We start from the raw sequence: 15370 nt of genomic DNA on the forward strand, positions 1-15370 counted from the left end.
CCTGGCATGTTTTGCCTCAGATTATGCCTCAGATTAAAACTCTGTTACCTCTTGCAGTGGGGAATCTTTGGGAATTTCACTCTCTTGTTGGCCAGTGATTCCTAAGTTACCTGTCAGGATTTGCCGTGAAGGTTTATCTCATGTCATAACTTATTTGGCTTTATTACAAAGCAAAATATCTAAAATGCATAACATTGTAGAGCAATAAAAATGTTTTACTGTTTTAAAGCAACAACAACAGCAACAACAACTCTCTTATTTTCTAAACATGAATGCATGTTTATTATACATTAATAGATATTTAAGAGCTCATGGGTTTCTTTGTTTGTATTATCTATTTTTTTCACGGGTTTCTTAATCTGGGCTTTTGCTCAAAGATGGCTTCCACTTTGATTCTCAGTCAGATTGGCAGATGCCCAGAAGTAACTCCTAGAGAATTGTGAACTGAATGCAGTACAGCTTCTGGTAAGGTAGTGCTTCCAAATCCCAAGCAACAGATGTTCATTAAAAACCAGTATCATGTGTTTTGAAAGTCATTTTGAGAAATTAAAGTGCTGCTTTAATGTACTGTGTAGGATGATAAAAATTAGCTTTAAAAAAATTAAACATCTTTTAACTAGTTTTGAATACAAATAATAACAAAGCATAAGTTTCCCATTAGTTATTTAATCATAATAGACATTCCTTAAACATGGGAGCATTCCTGAAGGAATACATTCAATTTACTGCTATTCTGCACTCATAATTACTAATTTACTGACTGTTGTCACTAATTTAACACTGTAGGTTGCAGCAGATAATGCCCTTGACTATCTTGAACAAATACTTTTTGAACCCAACCCTCAAATTTAGAAATGTCACCTCTTACTAGAGAAATTTCTGTCACGTGTAATCCCTTTTTCTATGTTTCCATTAGGAGAAATAGTGATTAAATTGTGACCTTTGTAATACCTTCTGCATTCTGGGCAAGTTCCTTAATGAATTCTCCCAAGGAGTTTGCTCTTGTGTTGGTCCTTTCTGCATCCTGTCCAGTTTGCTCGCCATCTGCTGTCACTTTGGTAGCCTAGTGATCCAAATTCAGGAAAACCATAATTAATAGAGATGGTTGAAGGTACTTTCAGATAAGCTCTCACTGGCTACATTTTCTTTCAAATATTACTTTGAGCCAAAGGCAATCGATGAATTATTGATCAGATGTACTGGAAATGACGCCCTGTGCTCAAGTATACAATTAAACTTTACAACTTCTACCATTAAATGGAAATCAGAAAGCTGTATTTGGTCTTTTTAAAAACCTCATTGCATGCAAAGGCACAGAAAAAGTGATAAAGCACAATTATTGTTGAAATATCTTTACGGTACTGTTGGCAAACATCTTTAATGGATTATTCAGCCTCCACATGTTGTAGTTTTGTCCATATTTTATTTACTGAATAAGTGGGGATGTAGCAATGATGGAGACACAGGAAGTCTGTCTCAATAAGCTTGATCCTATAGATTTGGTTTAGATCAATATGTTAATTAAAGAAACAAAGAAGGGAAATGCTTAACTACTAAGTAGTAAATGCTTGTTTTATAACATTCTAAAGATGCCAGTAAAACATTATAGAAGAATAAATGCTCACATTTCCCATATATCATCACCAGAAAAGATGGCTGTTAATCCCAGAACCGTACATCATTATCAACAAAATAAAATAGAACCCCAAAACAGCTTCATTTCCCAAAGAGTATCCTCATGCATTTTCATCGTTATTCATATTGAAGATACATTTGGATACAATGGAACCCATTTACTGTGTTCATAGTTAAGATATACAATATGTAGTTAAATAAAAATGGCATGTGGAACATTAAAATTTTCGTAAAAGATACGACAAGGTTTAGAGAAACTTGAAATAGGTTTACATTTCATTTTTTTATGTGTATGTATATACTAAAAAAATTACTTATTTTTCAATAAACAGATAGGAATAATCTAATCAAAGAATCACAAAGTGCCTCAACATAATTTGATAAGATCCAGGTTGGCAGAGTATTAATACTCCACAATCTTGTACCACAGGGCTTACATTCTAGATATGCTCAAAAATATCTACTTTTTCTTATATATTGAAGAGGATTTTAAATAGAACTTAAAATAGAACAAAATGTCTGGCCAGTACAGAACACGGTAGGAAATACTACAGGAACTGTTTTGCATTTTGTGATTTCCAGGGGCAATAAGAGGTTTCATTCATGAAAGTTTTCAAAGTTTTGCATAGAAGATAGACTATAAAATCCAACTATTTTCATCTAATTTCTCAACCAGCAAGTGTTACTATCACAAATAAAAGGATGAAAGGATTAAGAATCCATTTGGAAGCTTTAAAAATTCCTCTTTACAGTTTGCAGTAGATATACACAATGATTTGGAGGGTGTTAATCTATGTATTAGAAGCTCTGAATAACACTTCTAAAATATTAATAATAACATTGTCTTCACTTTTAGAGTCAAGGCTCAGATAGGTCAATTAAGTTTTTACACATTCACATCACACATACATACACACGTATAATTTTTTGTCTGCTGCTTTTGAATTACTAAGGTCAACTGTTTAAGATGTTGGCTGTCTAAACTGCTTTTATATGTTTGTCTAGTCTGGACTTGACTGCACTTTATGATATAACTCCTATTTTCACATATCACAGACATTGTAATAAGAGACTTGATCTACATTATGGTCATCTTTCAACATATTATCTTTAAAATTAACATATCACTAGTTATGTTACACCAACACTAGTTGGTGTATGTAACTAGTTGGTTATGTAACATCAACACTAGTATCTCTTCCTATAGAGAAAATGTACCTTATAATTTGAACTTAATATTTTTGCTTTACCAACACATTCATTACCAGAAGATTATAATTTACATAAGTATTCACATTATCAAGCTTACCAATTCTTGTTAATAGTTCAAAGCGTCATTTTTTTTATTTAAATAAATGTATATCGATACACTGTCCCTTTTAAATTTTGGATGGTGAAGGTAGTATTTATTGCCTTGACTTCTACTTACATAATTACTTTATACAATAACATGTAAGAGTCATCATTAACAAACTTAGTACCAATTACATGAATACTCCAATATTAACATGTCAAGCACTCTACATATCCCATGATAAGAAACATGTTAAAAATGTTATGACTAAGATCTTATGCAGTCAACCTCCTTGGCTTCCTTTGTATATGAAATGTATCAAACTCTTCCCTTCCTTTGGTCCTGGCTTGGAATGGGCTTCTCTATACTTTCAGTGACTGGATCCTGGTCATCCATTAGCTTTCAGTTTAATAAGTATCTCTTCCTGGTGTAGCCATTTCCAGGGCACTTACCTAGATTTTCGCACTTCCTGCAACAAAACATTTCCTGTATAAGCACCATGCATTTTAGAATTCCTTACTTATGCGTATGTGTTGGCTTATCTATTTATTGGCTACCTACCCGACTGTAAGGTAAGCTCTAAGAGGGCAAGAACTTGGTCTGTTTCACTCATCACTTTATATCCAGCTCTTCGTATGATGCCTACCTTACAGCAAATATTGAGTAAATATTGTTAAATATATGATTTAAAAAAATTTCCTAACTAATCTTGTCAACCTTATTACCATTCTTATTGTCTAATGTACTATGAACATTTCCAGAAAGAGCTTTTATTCATACTATTGTTCTGTAACTCCTCTCCAATTATCCAAAAGTAAATCAAGCCTTGAAGATTCAGCTCTAACATCACCTACTCTGTGAGGTCATCCCTGATTATTTTGGTCACATCCCTCCTTTCTTAGATTTTTAAAACAACCATCATGACCACCTTTCGTGACTATTTGGAGTCATTACTTTGTTATGTGTTTCATCATGTCTATCTAATCTCAACCCTTGGGGACAGCCCAGTGTGTTATTATCTTTTTATTCCTCAGAATGCCAGACAGAATGTCTGGCAAATTGTAGAGGGTCAAAGATGTTGGGTGCTTGGTTGGTGTAATGATAATCAAACCAACTACCCTTTGATGTTAGAAAGCCTTTTGGAGGGAAAAGAATCTCTCTCCATATGCCTTCCCAATTCCATTCAAACTGGCCATATGCCTGGTGCTATGCTTGCCAGCAACTGTGGATGGCTTGGGCAGTTTTCTGGGCATTTTTCAGAGGCTCAAAGGAAGCTGCTGCTCAAGAGCTGTGGCTGAGTGTTTAGGAGGAGAGCCAGGCTTGAGCACCTCCAGCCCCTACCACATTGCATTCTAGTCACTGGCCTCATAATAATTCAAAACTAGCCTGTGATTGCACACCACGTACCATGCTGGTGTGGGTGGGGCTAGGCGGGGGGTTGGACAGAACTGTTCAAGGCCACACAGTGTTAACTGATGAAGAAGATGGCGTTCCCTGTGCACAGACTAGAGGAGCTGCCTCTCTGATGTACTCTAGGATAGGGAGGGACATGAGGTTCCTGGCACCAAAAGACATTGACTTATGGTATTAACACTTAAAAAGACGAGTTACACAGCCAGGCCCAGCTGTACTCCAGATTGATATATATGTTCAGAAGGGCTTACAATACTCTCTTGTGTCTCATTTACTCTTCCTGCCTTTAGAGATATACAGAGGGCATGAACCCTAGTTTCACACTGGTGAAAATGAAGATATATATATATCTATATATCTATATCTATATCTCTATATCTCTATATCTATATCTATATCTATATCTATATCTATATCTATATCTATATCTATATCTATATATATATATATAGAGAGAGAGAGAGAGAGAGAGGTTAAGTGACTTATCTAAACTCACACATATAGGCAATTCAGGACAAAACATAAATTTTCTGTCTCACAGCTTTATATTCTGTCTGTATCAAACACTAACTTCAGTTTGGGTAACATCCAATACGATTAGGAAAATACACAAAAAATTGAACATTCTGGGTGTTAGGAGGGACACTGCTCCAGCTTATGTATTACAGATGTAAGTGCATAAGTTTTAGGTTTAAGTAAATTAAGATATTTAAAAATCCATATCATAACAGTATATAGATATTTATTTTAAATATCGTGTCTCATTACACAGTAATTAAGTTGAAGAGTTACCGTTGTCAAAACCACCCAAGAGAGTCTCCATAAAGGAAGCCTGTGACAAACGCACTGTCACCTAGGGGAGTGGTGATAGGTAGGGTATCATTATGAAAGCAAAATTCACAAAAACCAGTGTCACCGAGGGCAGGTTATTTATTGACAATGTTACAGATTAATGTTAAATACCACCTACACGATAGGAGCTGTCTGTCTGGTTCAGTCTCGCTCTTCTTGTGTTTATGAAATTACCATCCCCACCCCTTAATCATCTTTCCTCTTATTCACTATTATTTTGTCCTTTGAGTATTTGACAAACGTCTTCTCATTTATCCTAATATGTTGTACAATCTTCCTTTCATTCTTTATCTTTGATTTTCTTATTTTCACATCTTCTTAGCTCTGTTCTACAATCTTTCCAGTGTTCCTTTGTAAATGATGCCTTATGCAGTACCTTGTATGTATCTGTCTTACCTTTGATTACCTTTTTTCTTTACATCCAAGTACATTCACACAAGTAGGTAATTTTTCCCTTTTATGTTTCTTCTTCTTTTCTTTTTCTAGAGTATTTATATCTAGGTAGCATGCATTACCATTAGGCACATCTTAATTTACTTCTGAACAATGTAGCTGTTACTTCCTGTTTTAGCTTGAGCAGTTCTTATTGTGCCAGTTGAAATCTGCACATAATTTTCTTGGTTGTATATTACTAGTGTGTTTCATTTTCTGCCTTCTTTATGTTAAAACTAGAATCTAATGGAGCAAATCTAACTACTAAATAGACAATATTGCTTAGATGTCATTCACCTTTGCATTTGCAGATTTATGTGGTTTCCTACTAAAATTAAATTTCAGATCTAATCATTTATATGATATTCTCCAGGGTCATCTTCAAGCACTACTTGTTCTGTATATTTAAGTGTAAGTACACCTCAGACGTGCTACTAGGACAGACACACAAAAAGATAGGGAGTAACCAACTGACCCTGTGGAATGATAAGTCAGTTCCATGTGGAATTTTGCCCTAATATTTCAGGTGTGAATTTTAAAAATTCCAAACCAAACAAGTATGATTTGTCATACATTTTTCCTCTCTCTGTTAAAATATAATAGCAGAAATAAAAAAAAAATATTGTTGGCAACTTATACCTATTAAAGCTATAAACAAGGCATTTGTAAGCACACAGTATTACTGACAGTTAAATCATTTAAACACTAATTTTATCACTTTGGAAATGCTTAATCTTCATTTCAATTTGATTTTTAATATGCAGCAAAAGACAATGTAAATAAAGCTAAATTTTGATATTTTATACAGTTGAGTCTAATACGTAACATTCTCTGCTTGTAAAATATAAACATTTAAAAGGAGTTTATTAAAGAAAGCAAAATATCCAACTCAATAGAATTTTAAATATATACCTGATTTTAGAGAAATTCAAAATCAATGCTTATTTTGAGTTTCTTTACCTTTCATCTGGTTGTTCAAATGCTATTATTTTTTCACAATTAGTTAATTATTTAAACAAATATTGACTGAACACCTACTATGTGCATGATATTGGTGATATTGTGATGAGAGAAAAAAAAAGACAAGCTTCCTGCCCTTTTGGAGCTTATGGTCTGGTGAGGCAGAGAGGTGTTTGTCAAATGATCATGAAAATAAATTTATAATTACAAACTGAAGAAAAAATACGTGGTATAAGACAATTATAGACGGAATCTCATCATACCTAGAATGTCACAGGAGGCTCTCATAAGGCACACTTCCATGAGCTAAGGTTTGAAAGGTAAAATGGGGTTAAGAAGAAGAAAACAAAACGTAGGAAGATGTGATTTATTTCAAGGATAAAGAAAACATGTGTGAAAAGACTCTGTGGTGGGATGATGTAACTGATTGATAGTATGGCTGGAATGCAGATGGCTCAGGGCACAAGTGGTGGGCAATGTGGGTCAGGGGAGGATTTAGGCCTTTATCCTAAGAGCAATGAAAAGTTAGAGGGAAGAGTTTAATCACAAGAGTGACATATTCAAATTTGGAATAGCAAAAGTGCATTCTGGCTACACTGTAGAGGTTAGACTGGGAGGAACACAAGACTAAAAGCAGAGGGACTAACTGGAAAGCTAATGTGGTAATCACAAGCTAAAGATTGTAAAGATTGGACAAGAGTGGGGTAGCGGAGGTGAGCTCTACACACAGAAGTGGAACCCACTGCATTTGGTAACAGTTTGGCTAAGTGGGAGGGTGATAAGAAAGAATGACACATCAAAGAGGATTTCTAGGATTCTGGCGAATATGTTGAACGAATCAGGGTTCGGGTGATGAGACAATGAGTTGGGGGAGAGATGAAGCTGGGGAGTTAAGCAAGAATCAGATTACAATGGGAAAGCATCACATGTCATCCTGAACAAATGGAGAGCCTTTGAAGAATTTGAAAGAAGGTGACATGATCAGATCTGTAATTTAGAAAGATTACTCTGCCATATGGCTAACAACTGGTTGAAGTTGAATAAGGTTTGGAGAGAGACAGAGGTCATAGAAGGGAACTGAATTGGGTTGGAGTAAAAAAGGAGGTAGAGTGAAGGGAGATTCATTCATTTCTCTCCTGGGAGACTGGGTAGGTTTTAGAGGACAAATCGTTGAGGTGCTGCAAGAGAAAAGTATGAGTTTTAAGAGGAAGTTGGTGAGTTTAACTTGAGACGTCCAGTCTGTAGTTAGGGACATAGGACTGAAGCAGGAGAATGAGGTTTGTCTTAAAAACACAGATTTTTGAATCATCAGCATATACATGGCAATTGAAGCCCAAAGACAGAGTTTTAAGACTGAGGACCGGACCCCAAGAAAACAAACTTTTGAGGAATGGGCAGAGGAAAAGGCTGAGAATTAAAGGTCAGAGGATCAAGAGAAAAACAGAGAGAAGAGTATGTCAAGAAGGAAGGATGTGTCAAAAGTGGCAATTGCTACAGGGAGTTCCAGTAAAATAAAGTTTCCATTGGATTTAGTGACAAACTTGTCACTTGGTCATCTTGTAGAAATAGTTTTAGCAGCATGCTGGGAGTGGAAATCTATACTGGGGTGGAGTAAAAAGTGAACGCAGACCTGTCTCCAAGTCTTTCAAAAAAATTGGCTGTGAAACAAAAGAGGGTGCTAAGGGCAATAGCTATAGAGGTATACAGAGTTATTATCAAAAGCTTTTCAATATTCCATACACATTGGTAGACAGCTTGAATATGCTAAATATGATTCCTATATTCAAGGCACTTATATTCCAATAGGGAAATAAAATGACCATAAATGTAAATACATTGGAAGATATACTGATTATGTAATATTTTGCTTATGTAATAATTACATATTAACTAAGCAACACAAAATACATTGTTAAATGTTAGCTTTGGGATGGATATCATTCTCTTTACCAGGGACTATTAGAGAACTAGATTGTTCCATGAAAAATTATATATCTATATCTACATCTATATCTGTATCTATATCTATATCTATATATATATATATCTCCAAAACAAGTATACACATTTTAAGAAAGGAAAAAAAACTATATTAAAATTGTAATACAATGAATGACTACCATTCATTTGATGATTAACGCCATCTTTCGAGTGAACGTCATACTACACACTGTTACCGTAATTCAATTCAATTTTGAAAAGTACTACATAGATAACATCTCTTAAAATGTGTACATTTTTTGTCACCCCCTGGTATATAGATGCACTTGAAGGAGAGAGGGCAGCTCCCACACCAGATGCAGGATGAGACTCGCCAAATGTCTTAACAAATCTTAAGAATGTATTACCGTGTTTCCCTGAAAATGAGACTGGGTTTTTTATATTAATTTTTGCTCCAAAAGATGCATTAGGGCGTATTTTCAGGGGATATCTCATTTTTTCATATACAACAATCTACATTTATTCAAATACAGTCATGTCATCTTCTTTTGGAACATTGTCACAACACACTAAATGTGTCCGTCTGGGTTGATGATCTTAACTGGGCTTATTTTTGGGGTAGGTCTTATTTTTTTGGGAAACACGGTAGTCATAAAGCAACTTGTCAGCCAACAAAGCAGAGAAAATGGAGCATCAAAAAGGTTGGCTATACCAATGAGTTTGGCACTTTCCAGAGGAAAGGGAGCTGGAGCCATCAGATAACTAGAGGCTCACAGTAGTTCTCAACGTTGGCTGACATCAGCATCATCTGGAGAGCTATTGAAAATCCCAGGGCTCATACTGTACCTCAGACTAATTATGTCACAAACTTTGGGGGGTAAGACCTGGCATGAAGTAATTCTAATGTGCAGTCCTAGTTAAAGGCATTGCCTCCTAACGTAGCCATGGATAATAGGAAGTCATAGCTACTGAACTTCTCTTACTCTGGTCCAATTTCTGGATCATTTATGGTTGGGAGAGAAATATATTGGTGGTCTTAGCCTGATGTTATTGGATATTTCAGTCTTTTACCCCTCTAGTTATGATTCCATGTGTATTAATTCACTTTTTGATTATCATACAGGTTGTCCACAGGGAATAAAAGAATTGATCATGTTGACTTGAGTATTTAAGGTCTCCACAATGGTAATGTTTCTAATTATAAATGTGGTAGGGCCAAGGTTAATTAAGAAGTGAAGATTTCCATTTCCTCCCCACCCTCCTTTCATCAAGGAGATCTCTACTTTCAGCAGTCTTATTTCTAGGCTTTTTGTATTATAAAATCTGAAGGCTGGGCAGATAAAAATGGTATTAGAGCGTGGGAAGCTGGGGGAGGGGGAGTAACTTTACAGTGGAGAAATCTGGCAAACACTACCTCAGTCACGTGATAAGATCAACATCAATACCATGTTTTCCCGAAAATAAGACCTAACTGGAAAATAAACCTGAAAATGATTTTTCCAGGATGACATCTCCTGAACATAAGCTCTAATGCAATCTTTTGGAGCAAAACTTAATATAAGACCCAGTCTTATTTTCGGGGAAACATGGTAGTAATACTGTATATTGAGTTCATGGGTTCTTAATATGATATGATAAAAATTATAATTTACTTCTGTGTTTTTTTCTATAAAAATCCATAACTCTGTTCCAGACATGAGAGAGACCTCAACTGAGGGACAACCTACAAAATAAATTAACCTTTCAAAACTGTCATAATCATCAAATACAAGGACAGTCTGAGAAAAAGTCACAATATAGAGGACACATCCTAAGAAGACATGATTGTTAAATGTCATGTAGAATCCTGGATGGGATACTGGGATAATGAAAGGACATTAAGTAAACACTGAAGAAATCTGAGTATAGGTGTTAGTTAATAATAATGAATCAGTATTAGTTCATTAATTGTGACAAACATGTCATACAAAGATATTAACAGTAGGGGAAAGTAGGTATGGAGTATATAGGAAATCTCTGTACAATCTTTGCAACTTTTTTGTAAATCTAAAACTATTCCAAGGGGGGAAAATATTTAAAAAATAGTCTGGGATTAACTCAGATAGGACCACCGAGTATAATATAAAATGCAAAACTATAAAGTGCCAAGATAACATAGGAGAAAATCTAGATGACTTTGAGTATTTCACTGACTTTTTAGATACCACACCAAAGGCATGATCCATGAAAGAAATAATTGGTAAGCTGGACTTTATTAAAATTAATAACTTCCATATTGAGAAAGAGACTTTTAAGAGTATGAGAAAGCAAGCCAAAGACTGGGGCAAAATACTTGTAAAAGACATACCTGATAAAGGACATACCCAAATATACAAAGAACTCTTCAAACAAAATAATGAGAAAATAAACAACCCATTTAAAAAATGAGAAAAAAACTTGGCTTAGTGCATTTGGGCTGCTCTAATAAAAGTACCGTATACTAGGTGGCTTATAAATAACAAAAAAGCATTTCTCACAGTTCTAGAGACTGGGAAGTGCAAGATCAAGTCCCAAGAAGATTCAGTGTCTGGTGGGGACCCACATCCTGCCTGATAGGCAGTTTATTTATACTGTATCCTCACGTGACAAGGAAGGGGCAAAGGATCTCTCTGGAGTCCCTTTTATAAGGGTACTAATTCCATTCACAATGGTTCCACCTTCATGACCTAATCACCTCCTAAAGGTGATTGCCTCCTAATATCATCATCTTGGGGGTTAGGATTTCAACAGAGGCATTTTGGAGGGGACACCACCATTCAGTCTATAGCAAGACTTGAACAGACATCAAAGAAGATACACACACATACACACTCATATGCTTGTGTAGGGGCAGGGGGCATATGGAAACTCTTGGTATTTCACAATCAACTTTGCTTTGAATCTTTAACTTCTCTAAAATATAAAGTATATTTAAAAATATTTAGTATGAGAGAGTCTGCTGGAAAGATGCAAGGATGAGGCCTAAGACGTAATAAAGATCTGATTCTCCTACTAAAATATTTGTTGTGTCTCTAGACTCAGATCATTAGGCTATAATCAGCTCAGTGAGGGCAATGCATGTGTCAGTTTTGCTTGTACCTCTATATCCAGCATGTGATATTCTTTCTCAGTGCCTAGAACATTATAGACACTCAATAACTATTAATTAAATTAATGAATGAAATGCCACCTGTTCCATGGGATTTTCCGTAATTACTTTTAACAAGATCAAGTTATTCCATATGTAGGTATTTCTCAGGTACGTTTTATTATTTTATTTCAGGTTGTACTATACATTTACTTACAGTTGTCTCCCATGCCTAAATGCTTATGTACGCAATACACACACAGACACACACACAGACACACACAAGATTGCAATCTCCTTGAAAACAGGGACTGAAACTCGTTTGTATCTTTCATCTTCTACCACTTAACTTGGATTTTGTATGTGGTAAACATTATATGTATTTGTTAAATTGAGTTTACTCTGCTATGCATTTAAAATTTCTTATGCAGTTGTATTCACCAAACAAATATAAATTATTAAATATTGAATTAATACGAGATAAATATACTCATTACTCTAATTAATGTCAAACTATATTTGGCAAGAAACTATTTTGTATCTGTACATTTCACATTACTAGTATGAGATTATGAGAAAAGCGTTTAGTATGCTATTTGTAACATCAGGGCCATTGTTTTGCATTATGTGTTCAGAAGCCCATTTGATTTCCCTATGAAAATTTTCCTAAACCAGCAGAAGGTGAGGTAGAAACAGTACCAGGACAGTGGGCTTGCTTGGGTCCCTGTGTTTAGTGAATTGTATGGACATTAATAATTCACTTCATTATCATGGTTTAAGGTATCTCTCCTAAAAAAAAGGAAAAAATGGACTACATAATCTGTAAGAACCTTCTCGCTCCAATATTCTTTGTCATTTAATGCTCTTAGTAGATAATCAAACTGGATCTCTGATTTACAGGCCAGTTTTCCGGTTCATGCATTTTTCTGCCACAAGATGGCGAACTTTATGTTGTTATCTTCATTCTCCACCAGCAAAAAGAACCTTAACCCTCTTGGAGCTTTGAAAATTTGAAACTCCCAATTCCTCAAAAAGTCTGATAAATGCAACATGGACTTTACATTCTGCTTCTAAAAAGTGTCTTGAACACTTTGATTTTTCACAATAAAGAAGATTTCCTCTTGTGTGAAAAATACTGATTTAGACTGTTTTTCTATACAAATGCAAAAATTCCATGAGTTCAAAGAGACTACAGTATTTTCATTTGTTGTTCTTTTTTCCTTACACAAAGACAGTGCTTTTGAAATTCAGAATTGATAAAAAAAAACTTTACCAAGGAAGCTACTTGTTATAGTTTTCAAAATGTACTGTCATTCTGATATTTTTAGCCATTCTTCTTGACACTTCCCAAGTATTCCAACTTTTTTTTATACTACTGGGTTCTCAGATTTTATTTGAGGTAGAAGTAGCAAATCAAAAATACATCTATTTTATGCACCAAAATGGGAATTCGGAAGAAGGAGATTTGCATTTCAGAAATTTGAAGTAATTTTCCTTAATTTACATGATCTTTCTGCTGTAAGAAAATTTATGATTTTGTCAACTTACCCTGGTCAGAAGCTCATTCATTTCTGTAACGAGCGTATTCAGATTTCCCTCTGCCAACTGAATGAGCCTCTCTGGGGCCCTCTGAGGTGAGAGCAAGTGCTAAAAAAGATTTCATTTATTTATACATTTTAGTAAATGGTATTGCATTGGTCATGAGCTTGAACATTTAACAGAACACATTTTTCCTTTATATACAAAAAACTTAACCTTCTCACTTTTGAAGAAAAGAGAAACAAACCATTTCAATTGGGCATGTATACACAAAGCACTGTGTGGAATATGCTGGCAAATAATACAAATTGCAGTAATTTATTGAGAAATTACTATGTGCCCGGCTTCTTTTTTTTCCACTTCATTCTCATGACAGTTCTATGAGGTAAATGTTATTTCATTTTATGTATGAGGAAACTGTGGCTTGAAAAAAGTTAAACATTTACACAAGATCACACAGCCAGTAAGGGGTAGAGTTAAGATGAACGTTGATTCTTTAAGGCTCCCATTTTAATTAACAGAGATAACATTTACAGCTTAAAAAGAGGACGGTTGTCTTTGACAGAACCGGCCAGGTACCAGCTAACTGGCTTGATCTCAGTGTTGGTAGGAGCTGGCCTGGCACTCACAACTAAGCCATTTTCTTCTCCTATTGAACCTAATCAATCTCGCAGAACACTACCATTATATAGGGGCACTCTGTGACAGTGATGAATGAAATAAAATAAGACCACTCCAAAATCTTGTCTAAGCACAGACAAAACCATGGTCTCTGTGCAACACACAAAAGTACCCAAATCCCATTTCCTGGCTGACATGAGTAACCACTGCCTCCTTCCTAATTGTAGCTTTAGCTTCTCCTTGTTCTTCCCTCCTTCTAGATAAGATTCATTATAATACTTGATTATGGAATTACTCCCACTTCCTAATAGCACCCAATCCAGCAAACTCCTATTTCCTTCAACTTGGCCCTAACTACCTGACATAAATCCAAATACTAATGAGTTTTTCCTAATGCCCTTTTATTGAAACACCCAAAATGCCCTGCAGTGTGCAGTGTCCCTTCTTGTTGCAATGCTTAAAAACCCAATTTTGTTCTATTACAAGTGTGTTCCTGGTGTTCTCTGGCTGGAACCCAGGGAGCACTGACACAGTTAAAGGAACTGTACAAAGAAGGTAAGTAACTTGCTTAAGGTTTTAAAATGGGATTCAAAGTATCCAGATATTAAATAAATTATGGAAGAAAACAAACATCCAATCAAGAAAGATTGGAATTTAAGGCAAATCAAGGTCATTTTGACCATCCAGCCATAAGGAAGTAGGTGACTGAATTCCCTGGCTTAGATGATGACCACAGATTGGAACCTCTGCCAAAGGAAGAGTACTTCATCTATTACTTAAGTATTATTTTTTAAAAAAAATATGTCCTACTGAAGTATTTGCTTTTCTAGTTTAATTTTCTTTTTTTGTATTCACTCCATGTATAAGGAAAATAACTGGCCAGCATCTTCTTTGCTAAACCTCTTCCCATTCCTGAATACTGGGCCTATAATGTCAACTTTAGATTCCTCTGCCTGGCTTTCAAGGTTGTCCCTTCATATCACCCTGTCCCACTCAAGTCTCCAGCCTTATCTTTTGTTAGCAGGCATGACTTGTAATGTCTGCCAGATAGTCCTTGCTATAGTTTTCACCTCTGCCTCTGCTGTGGCTCTCTTAGATTCGATGGCACAAGTATATACAGGCCAGCGGTCAGGGGGACCTCGCCACTGGAGTATAGAGTTCTTTTCTCTCTCTGTGCTTTGCAAAGGTGGTTTCATTCTTAGAGGCCCTAAAGTAATACTGCCTCTATTCAAATCCCAGCTCTACATCTAGAGGCCATGTGACTTTGTGTCTCAAAGGTAACTTCTTTGTGCCTCAGTTTCCCTATCTGAAAAAACGTAGATGATACAGTACTCGTTTCCTACTTTATGGAGTTTTTTTTTTTGTGTTTTTTTTCTTCAAGATTTATATCTGATAATTCATGTAAGACTGGTCAATTGCCTGGCACAGAGATATTTGTCAATAAATGTTACTTGTTCTTGCTATCATCATTATTGGTTTCTTCTGTTAAATAGGGATAATAATTCTTATCTTAAAGGCTATGGTCCGGATGAAAGAATATATTCCCTATATTCTTACAATGCCCACTCCTCACCAAT

The 15370-nt window shown here is 35.4% G+C and overlaps 1 protein-coding gene across 2 annotated transcripts in view; it reads right to left on the reverse strand.

The window, feature by feature from the left end:
• The window catches only part of LAMA2 (laminin subunit alpha 2), a 531205-nt gene that overhangs the window by 110705 nt on the left and 405130 nt on the right, over positions 1–15370 (reverse strand). For both annotated transcript variants that reach the window (XM_081040014.1, XM_081040013.1), the window contains 2 exons: positions 13182–13280; positions 952–1063 (listed from right to left, as the gene is read on the reverse strand). In XM_081040014.1, the coding sequence (XP_080896140.1) occupies positions 952–1063; positions 13182–13280 (211 nt within the window). The remainder of the gene's footprint in view (positions 1–951; positions 1064–13181; positions 13281–15370) is intronic.

The sequence above is a fragment of the Rhinolophus hipposideros genome (genome assembly GCF_964194185.1).
Source record: "Rhinolophus hipposideros genome assembly, chromosome: 3".
Lineage (NCBI taxonomy): Eukaryota > Metazoa > Chordata > Mammalia > Chiroptera > Rhinolophidae > Rhinolophus > Rhinolophus hipposideros.